Source organism: Passer domesticus, chromosome 10 (assembly GCF_036417665.1).
Source record: "Passer domesticus isolate bPasDom1 chromosome 10, bPasDom1.hap1, whole genome shotgun sequence".
Taxonomy (NCBI): Eukaryota; Metazoa; Chordata; class Aves; order Passeriformes; family Passeridae; genus Passer; species Passer domesticus.
Window position 1 is genome coordinate 14330214 of NC_087483.1, and position 20330 is coordinate 14350543.

A 20330-nucleotide genomic window follows, 5' to 3' on the forward strand; every position below is an offset into this window, starting at 1 on the left:
AAACTTCCAGCCTCACCATCCCTTTCTATAATAACAATGAAGCAACAGGTTAGACAAATCAGAATTATATTATCACAATTATATCCTGGTCCAGAAGGGATAAAAATTTAGAAGAACATGAAATATTTGTTAAAGCTGCATTTTTCTCAGTTTTCTTAAATTGATTAACACACATCAGGCAGAGTGAAAGATAAAGTCAAGCCAAAACCTTTCCTGAATAACTTTAAAGATATCCTACTATGACAACAGAGCAACTAATACCAATCTAGTTTTACATCCCATTTACAGAGAGTTACAAACAAAAATATATAAAAGAAAACCACTTAAGTGACAGGGATAATACTTCTGCAGCATAAAAGAGTTGCACAACAATACCTGGGAAACAAAGTATACAGACTTAGGGGTTTTTTCTTCTTGAAGATAAAAGAAAACTTGCTTCAAAACTTAGAAAAAATGGAAGAAAACAAAAGAATTCTTAACATTTGTTGCACTCAGGTGGGATTGTCAGCTGTTCCTCTGAGTGACACCCAGGTTGCATTTCTCCACCCAAGGTGTTGGCAGAACCAAAGCAAAGACATCCCTTTGACTCCTGAGCAAACCCACTAATGTTTGGGTGTATTTTTGACAATTAAGATAGAGTTGGACAGCAAGGACCACAAACAAAGTTTAAAACACCTTTCTCACCCCTTTCCCCCAAGCTCTCACCCCCTCGTTCCCAGCTCCTCACCTGCCCTGTGTGGCACAGAGGCACTGGGCCCAGCAGTACCTGCCTGCAGCTGCTTCCTCCTCGGCATTCTGCTCCAGCATCACCTTCTCCCCACAGGGCACAACTCCCTGGGGATAAAGCTGCTCCAGACATGGGCTCCACCTCCCCAGGCAGAGTCCCTGATCAAACCCCCGCTACTTATCCCCACCGGGCACTCCCAGCTGCTTCTCCGCCCTCCTCACGGCCTGAGGGGAGGAACTCAAACAGGTGCACCTGGGCCACCATGCCCGAGGGCTGGCTGAGCTCTGGGGGCAGCTTCGACAGCTGGAACAGGTTAACACAGGTTGGAACAGGTTAGAACAGGTTGAATTTGGGCAGAGCAGCCCCAGCGCTGACCCCCTCAGGCAGGCCCGGCAGCCCCCAGCCCCGTCCCCTCAGCGCACAGACCCAGCGCAGCCCATGAGGGCCACGGCGCAGGCCGAGCTGGGAACTGCCATCCCACCTGGAATATTCACACTTTTAAACCTTGCACTCATCTGAGCAAGTGCCATTGGCAATTCTACACTGGGCACGACACAAACCATTTCCCAAGGTGTCCACAGAAAGGCGGGAGGGGAGGTTGTCTCTCCCTCCCTCTCTCCGCACCTACAAGCTGCCCCTCAGCCCAAATCTCATTTGGCAGAAGCTGCTGGTAAACTGTGGTGTTAGCACTTGCCATCAAGCCAGAGTGTTTCTCTAGCTGCTCATTGTCCACCACCATGCTCAGAGGATGAAGAAACCATGGATGTTGATGTACCAAGCCCTGAGGGCGGGTGAGTATGATCCATGATTTTCCGACGTGTGGCCTTGCTCCATTTTTTACTCCAAAGATTCAATGCCCCTTTGATGCCTAACCAAACTAGCAATTAGTTGTCAAGGCGCAGTTGAAATGTCAAAATAAAACCAGTAGGTTTAATCAGCATTTCCATGGTAGCTGAAATGATGCTGCTTAATGGCTGAAATGGGTTGCAATAAAAGTGAGTTGACTGTGTATCCCTGAAAATTGATTCCTGGAAGAACAGTCAAACACAATTGCTTCAGGAAAGAACATTAAAAAATATTAAACCATGGGTCTCTCAATTGCCTTAAAACATGGGCATAAAATCTAAATCTCTTTAGGAGTATACCAAATTTAGCCGTAGATTTAGCTGGAGAAAATAAATTTAGAAAGGGAGAATTTGTTTGGAATAAATCTTTGGAACAGCCTAGCTGATTGCCTTTTCATAAAGACTACATCTTCTAGGGAAAAACCACGTAACTAACTCTCCCTGGTGCCTTGGTTAATTGAGGTTTTTTGGTGAAACCTCTCATTGTTTTTATTCTACAGCCGCAGATAATAGTGCTCTCTCACCAGGACAATGTATATAAAAAGGGTAAAAAAACTTGATTTGAAAATGGTGGGTTTGACCCATGAGGTCAAAAATGGAAACATCATTCTATATGTGATACTTAAATTGGAGAAGTATTTAAAGTATCCAACAAATATTTTAAAGATAAAATTATTTGATGAACAATATTGTTGTTAATATTACCATAGGCATCAATTTCACAACATCTCAAGAACCATGTTGTGGATCGTGTTTACAACTTTTTTGAGGTGAAATGCTTTGCTACTCATGTTTATTCTTATGGATTTTTTTGCAGTTTGATTATTAAGTTTTATATGTCTCAATACATTGTGGTTTTATACAAGATATTTGGTAAAAAATATATGGAAATTGGTCTTCTTTTTGCAGTTCTCTTTCTGGATAATGACACAGAAAATACTTCCATCATGTAAATTAAACTTGTGGAGAGATTTGACAGATTGATGTTAACTATCTTGCTGTCAGATTTTAAAGCAGTATCTCATTTTTCTTTTACTTTTGTAAGTATTTAAATGTATCAATATGTTTTAAAAAGCAAAGCGAATGGGTAAAGCAACTTTATTAGCTTTACCTAAATGTCCATTTTATGTTGATAATGTCCAGGGTTCAAAAGCTGAAGCTCCAGGAAAGGGTAACAATTTCATATTTTGTCATTGCATGATAAGAAAGGACAATAACAATGCAGCAGATATGAGGATTTTCACAGTTAGCAGCCTGCCTGTCACACCCCTCATTATCTGGCATGCAGATGGCTTTTACAATATTTTTCCCAAGTATCCTGCAATACTGAAATGAATTCTGTAAAATGATCTACCATATGTTTATAAATACATTGTGATTACACCTAGGCTGAAAGAGAGGGACATTTGCATATGGAAGCTGTCAGATATCTCATTAATGGGCAATATTATTTATACATGCACCTTACAATTAATTACAGATGAAGATTACTACTGGGTGACAAATTAATGACAGTTGGTTCAGCACAGTCTAACAGGTTTCATATAGATGCATTGAATTAACAAACACAATTTGAAAAGTCAGGAAAGGTTGTGTGGATTCCTAACTGCAAATACATAACCAGCCACTTATCTCTTTCATCCCAAATTAATGTTTTGGGAATAGGACAAACACTGTGACAGGTACTTTGAACCAAACATTGATATCAAAAGAGCAAAAATTAGATAAATATTCCAGCAAATGCCAAGTCTAAGGGCTGCAATGACAAGAACTTTAGGAAACATTGGAAATAGCTGACTATCCAGAGACTTGTTCTTACAGGGATGCTTAGTGAAAGATGTGTGTAGAGTCACTTAAGAGATGCACCATTTCTAATGAACACATTAACTGTAAAGTCACTGTAGTACTTAGCAGCTCACAAATACACAGGGCAAGAACAATGAGAGGAAAGGAAAAGGCTGATGGGCCAGCAAGAGCCAAGTGCAGAGTGGCCTGAGAGGAGGGAGCAGGGAGAGGCAAGGCAGGCAATTTTATCCCACCCCCTGCCTTGGCTGCCCCATCTGCCAGGTGATCTCTTCTGTAACTCAGAATATCCTGCAGTTGAATTACCTGGTTTTGCCTGGAGAGTGGCTGCCAACCTGGCCAAAGCTTGATACACCTGTTGTTTCTTTGCATTTTAATGTCATTGTTTATCATTACTGCTGCACTAACTGCTGGCTCCCTCAAGAAATATGCATAGTTAAATCTGTAATTTTTCTACTCTGTGTGAAAACCTTCTTGCTCTTCTTTTGGGTAAATTTGCAAAGCCAAGTTAGAAATATCCTCATTAACAATCTGTTTACACTTATATTTTGTGTATTCTAAATGATTAAAAGGACTGTCCAAAACACCAGTCGACCTCGGTCTCAGACCAAAAGAGAGGTCATCCCCTTTTGTTTAGCTGCTGCTGCATCCAGTGCTTAATTACCTTCAGCTAAATACCCCTAAAATTGCTGAATATGAATTTGTTTTTATCTTTAGTTGTAGTTCTTCCACTTCCTACTAACTCACAGAATTTTCTATTGCAGACAACCTTTGTTTTGATCTCTGCTTAGATAACTTTTTTTTGTATAAAGGGCCTTTTTTCCTTTCAATCCACACAACATGATGGTGACTCTCCATGCAACCTCCTATTTTCTTTCATTCTGTGTGTTCTGTGGTAGCTGTTAGCTCTGCATTGAGAGATGTCCCAGAATGGAAGTGCTGAATTACAAATGCACATGTGGGCATTCAGAAAATGTACCGTATGAATCTCAAATAGCATCTAATCTGACATTATGGCCTATTCAGCATGCACAATATTCACATAACAATCACAGTCCACAGTCATGTTGTGCTAAGAATCATACAATCACTTTGTTAGGCTCACTTGCAGAAAAGCTGCTTTTCCAGTCCAACACATAAGGCTGAAAGTAAAATCATTGTGTTGGAAATTTCTCAGTAATTATAAATCCTCTAGAAATAAAATTTGTATGTTATTTAAGACACAAGACTCTTTTTGGTTGCTGCATGTATCTAGTCATGGAATTACTGAAATTATTATAGCTGTGTTCATCTAATATGGAAATACCAGTACAATGTAACAACCTTTCAGCAATAGATCAGTCCGTGTTTTGAAAACTGTTTCAGGGGAGTTCATGCCAGAGATGTGGGCACTGAAAGTCGTTATAGCAAGCCCTGTTAATCAGTCTTTAAAAAACAAACAAAAAAGACATTCCCAGACGTTTTGTGGTCAGCACAAGAAGTCAGACTTTCTAGGAGAAGCTGTTCAAAGTTCTCAAACACTTCCTTACATGTGCTCTGCAGAAACTTCCATGACATTTCTGACGAGAAGGACGCTGACTTTGTTCCTGCTTCTGTGCCTGCACCACAGAGACAGCTCTAAGAAATGGTTTGGACAAAGATTTTACAGCCTATATGTACTAAAATGCATGGATACATGTAAGGATAAAAAAAAAGCAGGAAGAACCCCCCCCCAACTTCCTTAGAAAATAGAATGTGTCACTAATGCAGCATCACTTTTAGTTTTTTCTCCCTAATTCAGTAGCTACAGAAATTATCATGCCCTAAACTGACTCCTCTGAACATCAGACTTCTCACTGTGTGAAGTGGTCTGACATTAAAATACATTCATTGACTGGCTGCAGAGCTGAGACTCCAGCACTATTCCCCATGTATCTTTGTTTAGTGGCTCTGCACAACAGATGGAATTTTATGTCATGCAGCATTAGGCTACTGTTAAATTTTAATTTCAATTAATGGTCTTTATACTCTTTCTTTATGCACACCAGGGATACTTTAGGCATCCATTTCCCTTCTAATTAGCTTTTATTGCTGAATTCATTCTGAATCTCTGGAAGTCATTAGATTCTCTAGGATTCACAGCTGAATTTACTTACTCTCTAATAAAATTAATTAGTCCCTAAAAAAAAAAGAAAAAAAAGGGTGAATTGGGTCTACTTTTATGCATATAGGTAAATATTAAAGGTCTGAAGTGTCCACACATCCCTTTCTGCTAGAGTTTGCTTGTTAATGTTGACTTTTATGCTGGTTATTGACATGAGTGTTTCTCAGGTTGATGCTTTGCCTACTTCATTTAAAAAGCAGCCTGTTTCCAGGGCTATGTCTCCTGGTTTATGGCACAACATCACTTCTACCCCACACTGTGTGAAAGAGCAGGTTTTTATTGTGAGTTTCTCTAGAATATTGTGCTCACTGTAAAATTGAGCCTAAGGCACAGGTAATTTTCACAAGCACTGCTTGAGAAACTTGGATGATCTACTCTGAAAAATTGTAACAAGTATAAAAACTTTTATTGGGCTGTTGGAAAAAAAGAGAAACAACCAAGGTAATGCAAGAAAGAAAGGAATAAATATCACACCAGAGTGACTGCTTTCTGTATTTTTAACATTTGGACAGTTGTTTATAAAAAGTCTTGGCTAGCTTAATGGCACAACAACATTAAGCTCTAATTTATCACTGTGCTATAACTCTGAAAATTGAATAATATACCTTCAGGGGAGAGGCAGAGAAAGATCTCTTATTGTATATATTACAATGGAATATTTATGACACTAGTTAAGAGTCTGTGACAGCTTTTGTGGTAACCTCACATTTTGAGAAACGTAAATTTTATGTGGTTATTATATGGCCACAACATAACTAATTAGCAAAATATTGCAATATTTATGAGACTCAGAATTGAACTTAGCACATAAATTTCCTTTATTTATGCTTTTTATAATATCAACACACATACTGAATTACATTTAGAACCTGGTCATGAATGTTCTATAGCCATTTCTGTCTGTTCAGGTGTGTAAATAAAAAGGTGCATTTATACAAGAGACACCATGTGTGGCATCTGTATGGTTCTTGCATGGCTCAATGCAGTGGTGACACTTGTTCTCATCACTTCCTACAGGCAAGTGCATCTCATGTAATAATTCATTTTATTCAACTCCATCATTTGGAAGGCCTGGCTTCACAGAGGAGACAACCTCACAGACAAAAGATATTTTTATACCAGACAGGCAGCAAAAGGTGTGAGAGTTTACAGGGTCTAAACACTGCTCTGAAACAAACATGCAACACAAAGTGAATACTGTCACTGGAAGCATAACAGCTATGGCAGCAAGGGCAGTGGTTGTTTCCTTGTCCAGTTTGGCATTTCCTCACTTGGGATATCCCCACCAAACTGACTCCAGATTTTCTGTTTAATAGAAGAGAGAAAGGAAAAAAAAATGACAAGAAAAGGTACTTCAGAAGTGCAGACTAACGTTTCCCTGGTTTGGTCCTGTAGTAATCGCTGATATTTTTCCATTCTGAGTTTTTTCAGTTTCACATACTACACCTAAGAGCAACAATACCTGGTTTTATTTTAGTATATTCCCCCTCAGCTCTTCCCTCTTTGCCAAGTGCATGCTCTTACAAGGCCCAAGCCTCTTCCATCTCTGCAACAGGCACAAGTGGGCATGAACAAAAGAACAAAGCTGGCTGGCGGGCTCCTGAAAAAGTGCATAAAAGCAATGACAGCTCAAAAATGCACCAAGCAAACAGAGACATCCAAAAGGAATGTTTTACACTGTGTCACAGTTCAGGTGCTCAAGCTAAATCTACAATCCACTACCTACCATGTTTTGTTCCTTAGCTTGCAGGGAGAAAGGGACAACAGGAAACCTCTGAGAGGGGTCAGTTGTTCACAGTGCCTCCAAAAGGGACAGACATTGAATATTTCAGTAGTTTTTTTTTCAATTGGATAGAAGTTCCCATCAGATAAAAGGTACCTTGTCCAGGCATTGCCTCAGCAAGGCCTCATCAGTCTCACCCTCATAAACGCAAACGAGATAAACAATGGAAAAGGTTAGAAAAAACCCTTTGAAATTCACTTGTAGCTCACTTGTAACACTTAATACAACTCAGTGTAAAGAGTACAGTAAAAGCTTAGAGAATTAGGTCACTCAAGGAAATTGAAAGGCCAAATCTGCTTTGACTTTGTGGAACAAATGCTAAAAACAAAAACAAGAATTATTCCAAATGGTATTTTCTTAGGCATCTTCATTATCATTTCCAGGCAGTGCTTTTTCACAAGATTAAAACAAAAATAAGTAACTGTATTTATAGAAAATGTTTAAGTATTCATGGTCATGAGGCATGGCACAACCTTATTTTATGTTATTCAGACTCAAAAAATGTGAAATAAAATTATATTTTCCCCCAATTCAACCTTTTTTAAAAGGAAATGCTGACTAAAACAAAGGATCATGCAAAACAGATGATCAGAATAAAAGGATGATCTGAAGTATGGATGTTAACTGAAAAGCTTTCATTTTTATTCAAAAGCTATTATGTGTTTTCATCTAGAGTTTTTGGGTTTGTGATATTTTTTGCATAAATAAGTTTAAACAATGGGTAATACAGATTTATCTATGAATTTGTTAGTCTGGAATTTTAAATAGTCCCAAGAATTCAAGCTGGTCAAAAATGAAGCAATAAAATCTAAGCCACCTGCTCCAATTAACATACCTAATTTCTTTTCTGCTTTATGTAGCTATTTTTCCCATGAGCCCATTCCACATGCAAAATTTGGAACACCAGTGTACTTCCTTGGGTTTATGTTATCAATATTATTTAGTTTTACAAATCTTCAATTTTCACTTAATCCTTATTCAAGTAAATTTATTTTTTAACACATAAAGATAATTAAGATTTACTGGTTAGTAAAGTTTGGGTTGGGTATTTTTTGCCTTTTTTTTGGTTTTTTTTTTAAGCTGATGTATGTGCAATTTTTGCTTTAAAGCATTGAGTTCCCTGAAAATTTTGAGCACTTGTCTTTGAAGTATCATGTGTGGCATCACTTGTCTTTGAAACATTCAAAGCTGTTTGTGCCAGTCTGGGCTCTGCAGCCACTTCACCACAGACAGCCAGGAGCTGTGCCTGCGAGTCCTTGCTACCCTCCCAAGCTTATTTCCTTCTGCAGCTTTTGTCTGGGGTTGTTTTATTGTGTCACTGACTAACAGGCCCCCTTGGATTGTCATCCTTTATTGCCTATTCCTGACAGCTGCAAAAATACTGGCTTCCTTTTTTAATCATGAAATGAATTGTTGCAGGAATGGGGAATGCTACAGTTTCCTCCACATATCGTTCTTCAATCAGAAAATTGTAATTTCTCAGATGCATTAGCACAATATACTAGGAAACAGCTGCATAATTTAACTTAATTGTTAAGCAATACCTCATTATAGCTAGACAGTAAATTCAGCAGTTCACATTTTTTCTGTGCCTCTCATCTTTTCAGTGCTCACATCATGTTCTCTTTTTCATCTGCCTTTCTTCTCCCAGAGGTGCTGGAAAAGTACCATATTTGCAATAAAAATGAATTTAATTTTCTTTAAGAACCAGTTTAAATTCATGGTAGATGCTTAAGATTCAAATTGATAGGAAAGTAAGTCTTTCTCAATAACCCTGGAAAGTCTGATAGCAGATACTCATCTATTTTTTTAACAAAAAAACCTCCATCCAAAATCCAAGAGCAAGTAATAATTTTGTTTTGAAATACATCTTAACTTCTAAAGGCCTCCTATGATAGCAATAAATATTGTTCGGCAGAGTAGAGGTGGACAGCTTCAAAAAGAATACAATTCAATGCCAGTGCTGAGTACCTAATATACAACTTGTTTTAAGACACTACAAGGCATGAAACCATCTGCATTCCCCACTAGTTCATCTAAGAAAATGTAATTTATGATATGAAATTGATAGGGCAATGCTGGCTGACACTATCTCTTCTACAGACATTCAGTAAATCTAGTCTTTCTTTCTTTCTTTCTTTCTTTCTTTCTTTCTTTCTTTCTTTCTTTCTTTCTTTCTTTCTTTCTTTCTCTCTCTCTCTCTCTCTCTCTCTCTCTCTCTCTCTCCTTTCATTCCCTTTCCATCCTGAGCCAGTAAATTTTAAATCTTCTTTATTTCTAAGGGTTTTTTCTTAATTTAGTACTTTCTGAGTCAATTTGGACATATTTGTTCAAATTACATTTGAGTTCAATGGCCAGACTTGGCTATTTGCATAGTGTATTCACATTACATGTCCATGTGCTGATTCCCAACTCCCATGCAAGTTATTAATTTACTAGAAACTCTAGGTTAACAAAGGAAAAAAATCCATTCAGTTTCTCTGTTAGATATATTTTATGTTTTAAGTAACTGCTCCAAACACACATGAGTTTTATTGCTGCCATTATCAGGTGCCTCTAAAATATTTCTATTTATACAGCATCACTAAATACTGGAGCTGCCAGTAACTGACAGGTGTGTTACCAGTCCTGCTGCTGGTTTCTGCCTCTTTGCACCAGGAGCTTTCCTGTGTTCTGAATATGAATTGATACTGCCTATCTCAATGAGTGACAGGGCTTATTTTCTTTTGAGTGGTTGTACATTCCCTTCCTATATTCCTATCCAATACAATGTGGGAGAAGGAAAAGGTTTTACCATCACAAAGGTGGCACTGATCCTCTCGCCTCCTGGAACAGACTCTCTGCCCTCTCCAAATGCTGAAAATCATCTTCATTTGTAAGTCTACTTCCAGCCATGTAAAAAACAGACAGACTCATTTTGAGTAAGATCAGAACAGTAAACATTAAGAACAACCACTCACACTCCCTGCTGTAAGTTAGGACTGTTCTAGAGAAGCACTCAAGAGAGAGTAGGAAAACTTCAATGACCTTTCTTCTTGCCAGTTCTATGTACTATGAGCAATCAGTAATTAAAGGTGTTCTATATCTGGAGCCAAACATTAAAAAAAAATTAAACCTTGAGGTTTGTGGGAAGGTTTTGAGATTTTGTTTCTTTATTATTTGGTTTTGTTCCCTTTTTTGTTCTCAAAAATTAGAAGGAAGTAACTTGGATACAAGAAACAATAACAGCAGGAATCTGAGAGTGTTCAGTCAGACCATGTAATTACTGATACAAATCAATCATCTCTGTGACTTGTGATCTGTGTAATTCCACACCCACTGAAATTCAACTAGTTTCTAATAATCCTTTCATTAATAAAAAAAAGGAAAGGATTTTTGCATATTTATAACCCTTTCACAATTAAATTTTGGGGTTTGTGGGTTTGTTTTTACTATTACTGCACATCTTTATACAGCCTGACTTCATTAGATCAATTGAAGATGTTCACAGTGCTGTAGACCGATTTTCCTGCTAAGCAATATCAGCATCTCCTGATTTCAGTGATATCTATCCAGCTTGTTTCCCAATATTGTGGGTTAATACACAATCCTTGCTCTTTCTCCCTCTTGAGGAAACAAAAAGGTCCTGATCGCTACACCTGGACCTTTTATAAACAGGACGTGGAAGTTCAGAATCTGACAAAACATGGTGAAAATACTTAGCTGTGCATTAGCATGCAATTATACAATGAAATTTGCCTGTAGTTAGACTAAAGGGGATGACTAATTGGCTTCCTAACATGGTCATCTAATTAGAGTAAGCAGAACTCCAGTCATTACATTTAGTTCTTAGGAAAGCCAGTTTTGTTGAGAATTACAGAAAAACAGTAGAGAACCAGGCTTACCAATGTTTCCATAAGGGAAGGAATATTTCACTTCCAAATTAGGCAAGGGAAAGGAAAAGATCATCACAAATATGTGGTGATATTTAAGTGTATGGTTTATACCAACACTATTTCCTTGCTACATCAAAAAAAGCACTGTTTTATTTAGAGCAGGTTTTAAAATAAGTGCAAACCTGGGAGAAGTGAACACCTGCTATGAAATATGCTATATTGCCAAGATTAAAAAAAACCCAAAACCTACAGTGCCTGACTTTAAAGTGTCCACAGCTATAGAATGAACATTTATAATGTACAGTTAACCTCTGTGTAACAAACAGCACCTGGCCTCAGTGGCAGGAGTTAAGGAAAGCACTCCCTGTGGCAGAAGCAGTTTCTTGCCCTCTGCTTCCAACCTGTTGAAACACACACCATGGATGTAGAGATTTCCTCCATGTGCAGAGTTATATACTGCATATTCTATCATTCCATTTTATACAGATATCCTAATCACAGACTCCTCACATATTTGATGTATTGTGAAGACTCTGATCATGTCATGGACAATTTTAATTTGTCTGTTCCAAGCAGCAAAAAAGGTCATTGAAGTTTTCCTACTCTCTCTTGAGTGCTTCTCTATAACAGTCCTAACTTACAGCAGGGAATTTGAGTGGTTGTTCTTAATGTTTACTGTTCTGATCTTACTCTTCCAAGTCAGAACCCCATTAAGAGTATTTCTTAGTGTGGTTCAGTATGTCTGAACATTATCTAATAAATCTGATTATGAGTTCACTGTTCCTGGTTAAAATTCAAGAGTAGCTTAGCTGAAGAAATTACACGTGTTTAACCTGGAGATAAATCAAGTCAGCTGATGAAAAGATCAGAAAAGGACAATAACTTAGCAAATTGAAAAATGCTAAAGAGTGACAGCTATTTGTTCTTTAAACCAAATCCCCCTGGCAAAGTTTGTCAATTTGCTGTTGTAAGAATATTTACAAAAGGTTCTAATAAAATCTGTGGGTTTGTTTACAACAGAGAAAAAAAAAATGCAGTCCTTCTATGGTCAGTGGAGCAGCTATGAAAACAACATAAACCAAAAAAAAAATCTGAAATGCAAAACCTAAAAACAATTACCCAAAGAAGTGCAACTTGCCTAGCGTGCTAAGGTAAACAATAATTTGTTAGCATATTTTGCAGTTCCCTGATAGCCAACCATACTTATCCACAAGGACCTGAGTCTCTGTTCTGCATGAATTAACCTTCATCGTTATCTCTCAGAGTTTTTGAATGGCAAACACTGCAACAATGATTGAGATTAAAATGTTAGCCTGAAGTCAGATACCTGATACAATGGATGAATCTCTAATTCATTTTTAAATTGCTTAAATAATGTTACATTCAAAATTTTCTGCATGAATGAACATTAATTCAGCTAAGAAAGAAATGTTGCCATGTTTAATTCAATAGTTTTAAAAATTTAGTTATTAAAAGATTCTAGTTTAGCATTTCCTTTGGTATTCTGTTCATTGCAATTCATTTTAAGATGCATCAGTAGGCCATGGGAAAGAGATTAAACAAAGCTGTGAAAATGCTGCCCAAACTGAATATTTGGTTTTGTGACATAGCTTTTTACACAGACAACTATGACAAAAATAAATTACACCATTTGATAGCAGATTAACACAATCATGGCCTCCATCTCTACAGCAGTTCACTGAGGGGTAGGTGACAACTAATAAAGAAGGGTCTTGAAGCCTATTGGATTTAATTCTCTTTGGCATTTAGACAGATGTTGTTCCTTGAAAACCTCTAGAAGATTGACCTTTGATAAGAAAGTGCTGATCAAAAGTCTTCTAAATCACAGTCTGAAAGTCTCAATTCTCATCAGTGATTCTTAAAAACTCACTTATTTTGAAATCAGAGAATTTCTAAAATGCCCTAAAGTTCTTAAAATATTCTGAGTTTAATGAACTGTCAAGTGAATGGTTCAATTAAATAAAATAAATCAGCATTAATCTGATTTAAGAGGATATTTATTAAGGGAAAAATATAGGAAAACCCACACACTATGGGTAGAAACTTACCACTATTACCACAGAACTTTTAGTTTTATTTCTCAGACAAATTCTTAAAAGTAAAGCATTCATGTTCTGTGAGAGATTGTGTAACTGGCAAAAATAGATCCTTCAGTACAAATCAGGGAACCCTACACTTTTATTTCTTCTATCATTCCATAAATCTTCACATTCATTAGACCAGGTAACAGACCAGCCCTCCACTTCCCAGCTGCAGCCTCAGAAGCCTCAAAGAGGGTCCAGCAGCAATGCAAATTGTGTGGGGTTTAGGTAATAGGCTGTCCCAAAATGGTTGGGTAGGAAGGAGGAAAAGATTTCTGACAAAGTTCAAGAATTACTTCCTTAGGTTCAAATGAAGATGTGTGGTTTTAATCATTAATGTGTCCTTGCTGCTCTGCCAGTCTGGATTCAGTATCCAGCACTCTCACGACAGGTCTCAGCTGAGCTTTAGGAATCTTCTACCAAACACAGCTTTTGAAGCTGGGAAATTACAAAGAGCATTTGGCAAGAAGGCTGCCACAGGCCAGGTCTCAAATCTGCTTTTGTCCCAGACACCTTTTTGGAAAAAAGGAATACATTTATCCACCAGGATCAGGAAATTACTATTTGAACAGAGTATTTCAGAGCACTGGGTCGTTTCCCTTGAGTGCCACCTGTTAAAAGCACACTTCCATTTGGTGTTAGCTGACACTCACCATCCATTGTTCTTACTTAAATTCTCATAATTTTTTTTGACTGTGAAGCAATTTGTGAGGGGACAAAGATTCATTAGGGCTTTCAGCTCACAGGTGTTTCCCCTGGCTGCTTCCAATTGCTGTCTGTCTACTGGGTCATACCGATACCACAATCCCTCTGCTGCTGAGCATCCAGCTCTAAGGCAGCTTTTGTGTTAGATTTACCCAGATAACCCACAATAAGATAGAAAACCCCAGGACATACAGCTTTTCTATAGGTAATCATCCACACAGACATCCAGGGTATGCCCGAGGAGTGGCAGCAGTTTGTGCACCAAGGTGTGAGTGTTTGTCTTGCAGCCTGAGGTGAGACGTCAAGGAAAAGGTAAATATCCCAAATACTCAATTCAATATTTTCCCACTCTCAGGTTGTCCTACACACTGTCACAAAGCTGACTGTGAAACAGCATTGGGAATGTCTGTGTCAATGCTTGTGTGCCCACAATTCAATCCTGTAACCTCAAGAACATCATCATCATTTATCTATTTGATATTTAACTTGGCCATAGGTTCATGTCCACATAGAAATGTCTTTATATATACCTTCCTGTAAATGAAGCCTCTGCCCTCACTTTTTGAAAAAGGCTTTTGGGTGCAGGCGTAGTGTAAAGCAGGCACACCTTAAGGACATGAGCAGAGCTTCATTACACCACAAAAATAAATGTGTTCATTCCATGGTAACTGGGACTTTTCTGCCCCACTGTGGGGTGGGGAGGCATATTCACAGCTCCAAACAGGCTGCCCTGCTCAGTGCTCACAGGCCAGTGCACAGCCTGCTGCCATTTAGCAGTGACACTGCTGAACACTAGTAGGGATTCTCTGAGGAGAAACAAACAGGCAACCCTGAACTCAGGAAGATGCATTAAATGGGCTTTCATCAAAATTCTGCAATATTCCATCTGACAAAGACAGCAGTCCTCAATTTCCACTTTCCTAATTGCAAAGCCAAGTTAAGGAAATGTAATGTCTTGCAAAACAAGGGGAAAAAATAATGTGTTCCTCAGTACCTACTGTACTTCCTCCCACCTTTAAGTAAATGCAGTTTGTTAGTACACAGTCACTCACCACACACACAGAACATGATCTAGAAGGAAGGGGCCCTCCCTGGAATAATTGCTTTGCTGCTATATCTTGCTGCATAATTTCATGTTACACACCTCCCTACATGATATGCCAAGGGCAGGAGCAGCATCTCTGCTGTCCTGGATAGCAGGCAGTGAGAAAACCTGCCTCACCTGCTGGGCATGTCCTGGGGTGGTGGAGCCAGGCTGCAAGAAAAATTTAATCCCAAGGACAGTCGTCTCAGAAATATTTGAGGAATAACACACAAAACTATAGGTGCTTAACTTGGCTATTTTTTTTTTCCTTTTTTAAACGTAAATTTAGCCTAGAAAAATGTTTTTAAATAATCCAAGGAAAACCTTGATAAGTACTGAATATTTTAATTAACACTGATTTTGTGACTGGACAAGGATAATTAAGAAATTCTTTTATTAGCATCTTTCTGTAATACAGCAATTTAGCTGAGAAAAAGAACAGTGCAGATGCATTATGTTAAGACCCTATGAAGTAGCAGACCTCAGGAAACAATAACTGAATTAAAAATATTAATCCTTTAAAATTTAAAAAAGCAAACCTCAAATTGTTTACTGACCTGAAACATTGAGGAAAATTAACCAGCACAAGCAAAATCAGCTTTTTGTACCATTTACATAATTCACCCAGCTCAGCTGAAGCCTTCTAAGTTATAAAAAAATAAAAGGATATGCTGGATACTTAGCCTTGTTTTCTAAATGGCTCATCCACACAGTTTGCTGGTTCAACTTTTATGCTGGTGCACACTCTCCCCAAGACCCTGTTTAATCTCAGGTCATAGAAGTGTATTCCTGGCTGTAATTTTTGTATTACTTGCTTGAAAATTGTGGTTCTCTGTGACAAAGGGTGGGGGACAATAAGGCATGAAGAAAAAATACTTGCATCAGACAAGACAGTCTTGAAAATGCCCTCTTCTGTGCCTAAACCTGTGCTGAGAGGGCAATAGGGGTGGGCAAAGAAAAGAGAAGGCAAAGGAAATCCCAATTTTCTCAATGTGAGAGGAAGCACATCAAGCCAAAGAGATCATCCTCAAGTGAGGCGTTGAAAATGATGCATTTTGTTACAACAAATGTTACTGAGAACATGGACAAAGTACGATGTCTTCAAGTCCTCACTATTTTAAACATTCCAGTTTACTGAATGTTTCTTCTGTTATGGGTTTTTTTACCGAATGTTTTTTCTGTTATGGATTTCTTTTTCACACTTTACTAGCAGTTCCAGCAGGGACATTTAAATGTTAATCTGACATTAAAAGCTAAAATATCTGTTTAAATAGTGTAAATAGAAGCTGTAGGTGTACACTGTATGTTCTGAGGCCGTCGTTTCTCGCTGGCATGGCCCAGAGTGTGGATGTGAAGCACAGCCCTTTGTCTCCAGGACAAAGCCTTTCTGCTCCACTGCAGCTCGATGCACACCAAAGGTTTGTGCAGAGTCACGCATTGGAGTGCTGGATGTACTGGATATGAAGGCAGCTGAGGGAGAAGCCTCTGACAGCAGCTGTGATTTGTTTTTCACAGGTAGGTACCGCTTTAGTCTTTGAAGGGTAGAAATATGTCACCATTGAAGAGGGAAACACTGTTTAAGTAGGAAAAAAATTGGCTGCATCTTTGTGTATGCTAAAACTGTCTCTTTGGGAATTAAATTCCCTTCCAGAATAAGGGTAGTGACTTGCCACCTCCTCAGTTTGATCCTCTGCCCTTTCATTGTGGCTTGTGAGAATGTAGGCCTCTCAGTGGTACAGCCATTCATGAAAATCTCTGAAGAAGGGAGAAGATGCCATAAAACTCACAGAAAATTACTCTGACAAACCCATGTTTCAGAGCCTTTCATTTCTGAATACCCTGACTCCTCAGTTAAAAAGTCTCCTTTGGCTCCATCACCTCTCTTTCTGCACCTTGTTACACACAGAACCATTTAGGGTAGTTTCCCTAATGCTGCTATCAAGGTGAAATTTCTTCCTTGGAGGTGTTTAGTATGATTCAGATTCATCTGCATTTCTCATGTAGGAGTCTAAGGTTTCCATGGCTTGCTGTGGAACCAGCCTGAGGTTTTTTTTCTTTCTTTCTTTCTTGCCATTCTATAAAATACACTATTTTTTCTATCTTAACAATCTTTCCTATACTGAAGTGTATTCTTCCAAATTCCTTTTTAGATTCTAACAAGGTGTAAACCAGTAGATTTCCAGGCAGGTAACAAACACTTTATAGCTAAACAACACTTGTGTGCCTGACACATTCATTGTGTTTCTATTATTTACCTAGAAGTAATAGTTTGTCTCATTCATCAGCAATTTTACCTCATCCAATCTGAGGCACAAGTTTCTTGAAGTAGTGCTTAATCTTTTCAGTTACTTTTTTATTGACCACATTTGAATTCACAGCCTTGAAAATTCATTACTGCTCAAGATTTTGAGTTATCCTTCTCATAGAACTGTAACAGAAGAATAACCAGGGTAGGAGAAACAGAGATCATTTCTTCTGCTGAACCATAATTTTGGAACCAAGGAGGAGATGCTAATCTCATCACTCAACAAAAAGTGAAAGATCCTCCCTTTGACTTTTAATACAGGAACACAGAATGATCTGAAGTGTCAATATACACTCCTTCCTTTCAAGGCTACAGAAGATCAGGACCAATTGGATTACTAGAGTACCAACTTGGTTTAGGATAATGCTTTAAGCACATAGTGATAAGCAGGGTAAATAGGACAGCATTTCCACTGGGACACCAACAAAAGATGTTTGTACAGACTGTAGGATATAGGCCAGAATAAGGCACCATCCCCCTTGGTACCTAACACAATAGCTGTGCTCCGAAGACTAACTCCTGACCTGGACTTCTGGAACTCCAGGGATAACCACCTTGAGCAAAATGCATTTTATGTACTTTTTTTGAGTTCTCCTGTACATCAGGCCTGCATGAACCAAAGAGGTTTTATTTGAATTTGCCGCGGTAACTATTATGTAATGGAGGCAATATATATATATATATATATATATATATATATATATATATATATATGATTCTTGGAATGGAAAAGCAAGGTTTCACTTTGATCAAATCTAGGATGTGTTTATTTTGATCTTCAAAATATCCCAAATTATTCATCTGCAAGGCATTTTTATCTCTGAGACTCATTACTCCAACAGAATTGATTTATATTCTTCAACCAGAAAAACTGAAGGGCTGATTAGGCCTTAAGAACAGCAATTTAATCAATGGCCTAGTGAGCGAGTCCATGTGTGCAATTACTGCACAATGAACTTAGTGCATAATTTCAAGTGAAAACCAACTGGATTATTTACAACCAACATTTACAAATTAGATGGCTGTAACTAAACTATATGAGAGGTTTCTTCTTTAGTCCAAATGATACTTATGTTAAGTGAAAGTTTTTAGGGTTTCTTTGTTTTGTTTTGTTTTGTTTTGTTTTGTTTTGTTTTGTTTTGTTTGCAGTTTTTTTGTTTGTTTGGTTTGGTTTGGGTTTTTTTCCTGCAAGAAGGATACTGTTCTCCAAATACCTGTAATTAAGGATGTAAGCAATATGCAGACTGAGAATTATTTACAGCACATCAGCTTTGTTCTGAAGCAAAGGCAAAACACAATGACGTGTCAGTGAGAAATTGATGTCTTTACAACAATTAATTATTTGCCCCCCCCCATGCCAATAACAGTGGAATAATTCACATAAGAAAATAGAATCACAGAATCATAGAATATCCTGAGCGGTAAAATACATCTATAAATTGTTAAATTACGCAGTAAAAAGCTGATTATAATACAGTGCATCACAACAAGTGATTGGTGTCAAGAAGGGCCTCTCCAGCCCTCCACTACACACCTGAATAAGACTCAGTGACTTTGGGTCTTCAGAGTGTGACTCCAGGGGGTTTGACTAAATCATCTTCAAAGGAACCTTTCAACTCTAAGTTCTGGTGATGATGTGACAAAACTACTGAGAATGTTGATGAGATGAGAAAAAGCATCCAGATATGACAGCTTCTGCAGTTTTCAGCCTAAGCTCCTTCTTCATACACTCCACCCCTCTTCCCAACAGAAATGAACTTCCAAGATGTCTTTTCTAGACAAAAGCTATAAAAATAAAAAGAAAAAATTGTGGAAAATGTGGCTCATAACCATTTGCAAGATCAAGGCTCTACATACAGAGAAATTAAGAGATTACATACAGAGAAATCAAGAGATGTACACCCAGGACATATTTTGTATCAACTTCTCACTTTGTACTATAAAATGAACAGTCAAATGGAGGAAATGCATCTGAAGAGAATTATTGCTCCCTAACTTTGAAAAACAAGACCATCCAACAGTCAGGGCAATTATAAACACTAACACATAGTTCAATGAGTTTTGCACAGCTGGACAAAATTAGTTACCAAGAATCAGTTGTTTAATCTAGAGCAACATCATCTAGACCAAAATTAACTGTTTCTCTACTCATACAAAATGGAAACTCCAAACAAGTTGGGTTTGTTTGTTATTTGTTTGGGGGTTTTTATTCTGTATTTCCACAGACCTCCCGCTCAAAGTCAGCTTCTGGAAAAAAAAATAAAAGCCCAGAATTCAGCAAAACGAAGGGAGAAGAAAGTGCAACACAAACAGAGGTTTGTATTGAAATCACCAGGAGGAAGAGGGCAACTAGAAGCTAAATAGTTTTTCTATTTTTCAGAATAAGACCAGCCTTCCAGGTGCTACAAGCTGGCTGCAATGAATGTGATCTAAGTATGCAAAATGACAGGTTGACTTTATTCACATCATATTCAAGTATATTAAGTGCTTGAACACTGCATAGCTTTAAGAGCTTCCTCGCTTTAAAAGCATTAAACTTTCCCTATAAAGGAGCCAGGATGTGTGTTACTCTTAAAATCCTCCCTTTGAATTCATTCCTTCGGCAGATAGGACTTGGCCAGAGTGAACCTGAGTGTGAGAGTTTTAATGCATTAATACATAAAAAGAAATTTCAAGTGAAAAAGAAAAAAAATATTTCTTCAAAGGAAAAGAAAATTATGGCCAGAAAAATGTTTTTAGAAATGCAAATGGAAACTTGGCACTTTATGTTTCCATATGTTTCTTGCAGCCAGGATGAATTTCAGCAAGTTGTCCTGGATTCCTGAAGAACAAAGAGAAAAGTAAAAAAAGTCCTGAGTCAAATTAGGCAGGAGTAAAATATTCCTGTGCTGAATGTATAGAGAAAATTTCAGAAGCATCATAAAGCCTGCAGCAGTGTGAATTAATTGTGAAAATGGA

The 20330-nt window shown here is 37.9% G+C and overlaps 1 protein-coding gene and 1 long non-coding RNA gene across 12 annotated transcripts in view; one reads left to right on the plus strand and one right to left on the minus strand.

The window, feature by feature from the left end:
* LOC135308662 (uncharacterized) overlaps nt 1-1141 on the minus strand; it is a 61717-nt gene extending 60576 nt beyond the window's left edge. For 3 of the 8 annotated variants that reach the window (XR_010369044.1, XR_010369043.1, XR_010369045.1), the window contains exon 1: nt 728-886. Coding sequence is in view for 1 of the 8 variants with exons in the window: in XM_064433886.1 (XP_064289956.1) it covers nt 767-794 (28 nt within the window). In the remaining 7 variants the exon portion in view is untranslated. Of the gene's footprint in view, nt 1-727 lie in introns of all 8 variants that reach the window. The other 5 variants (XR_010369040.1, XR_010369041.1, XR_010369042.1 and 2 more) reach the window with 5 other exon arrangements.
* A 12-nt stretch (nt 1142-1153) lies between these two features.
* The window catches only part of LOC135308664 (uncharacterized), a 52100-nt gene continuing 32923 nt past the window's right edge, over nt 1154-20330 (plus strand). For all 4 annotated transcript variants that reach the window (XR_010369048.1, XR_010369051.1, XR_010369049.1 and 1 more), the window contains exon 1: nt 1154-1518. This is a non-coding gene — a long non-coding RNA (uncharacterized LOC135308664). The remainder of the gene's footprint in view (nt 1519-20330) is intronic.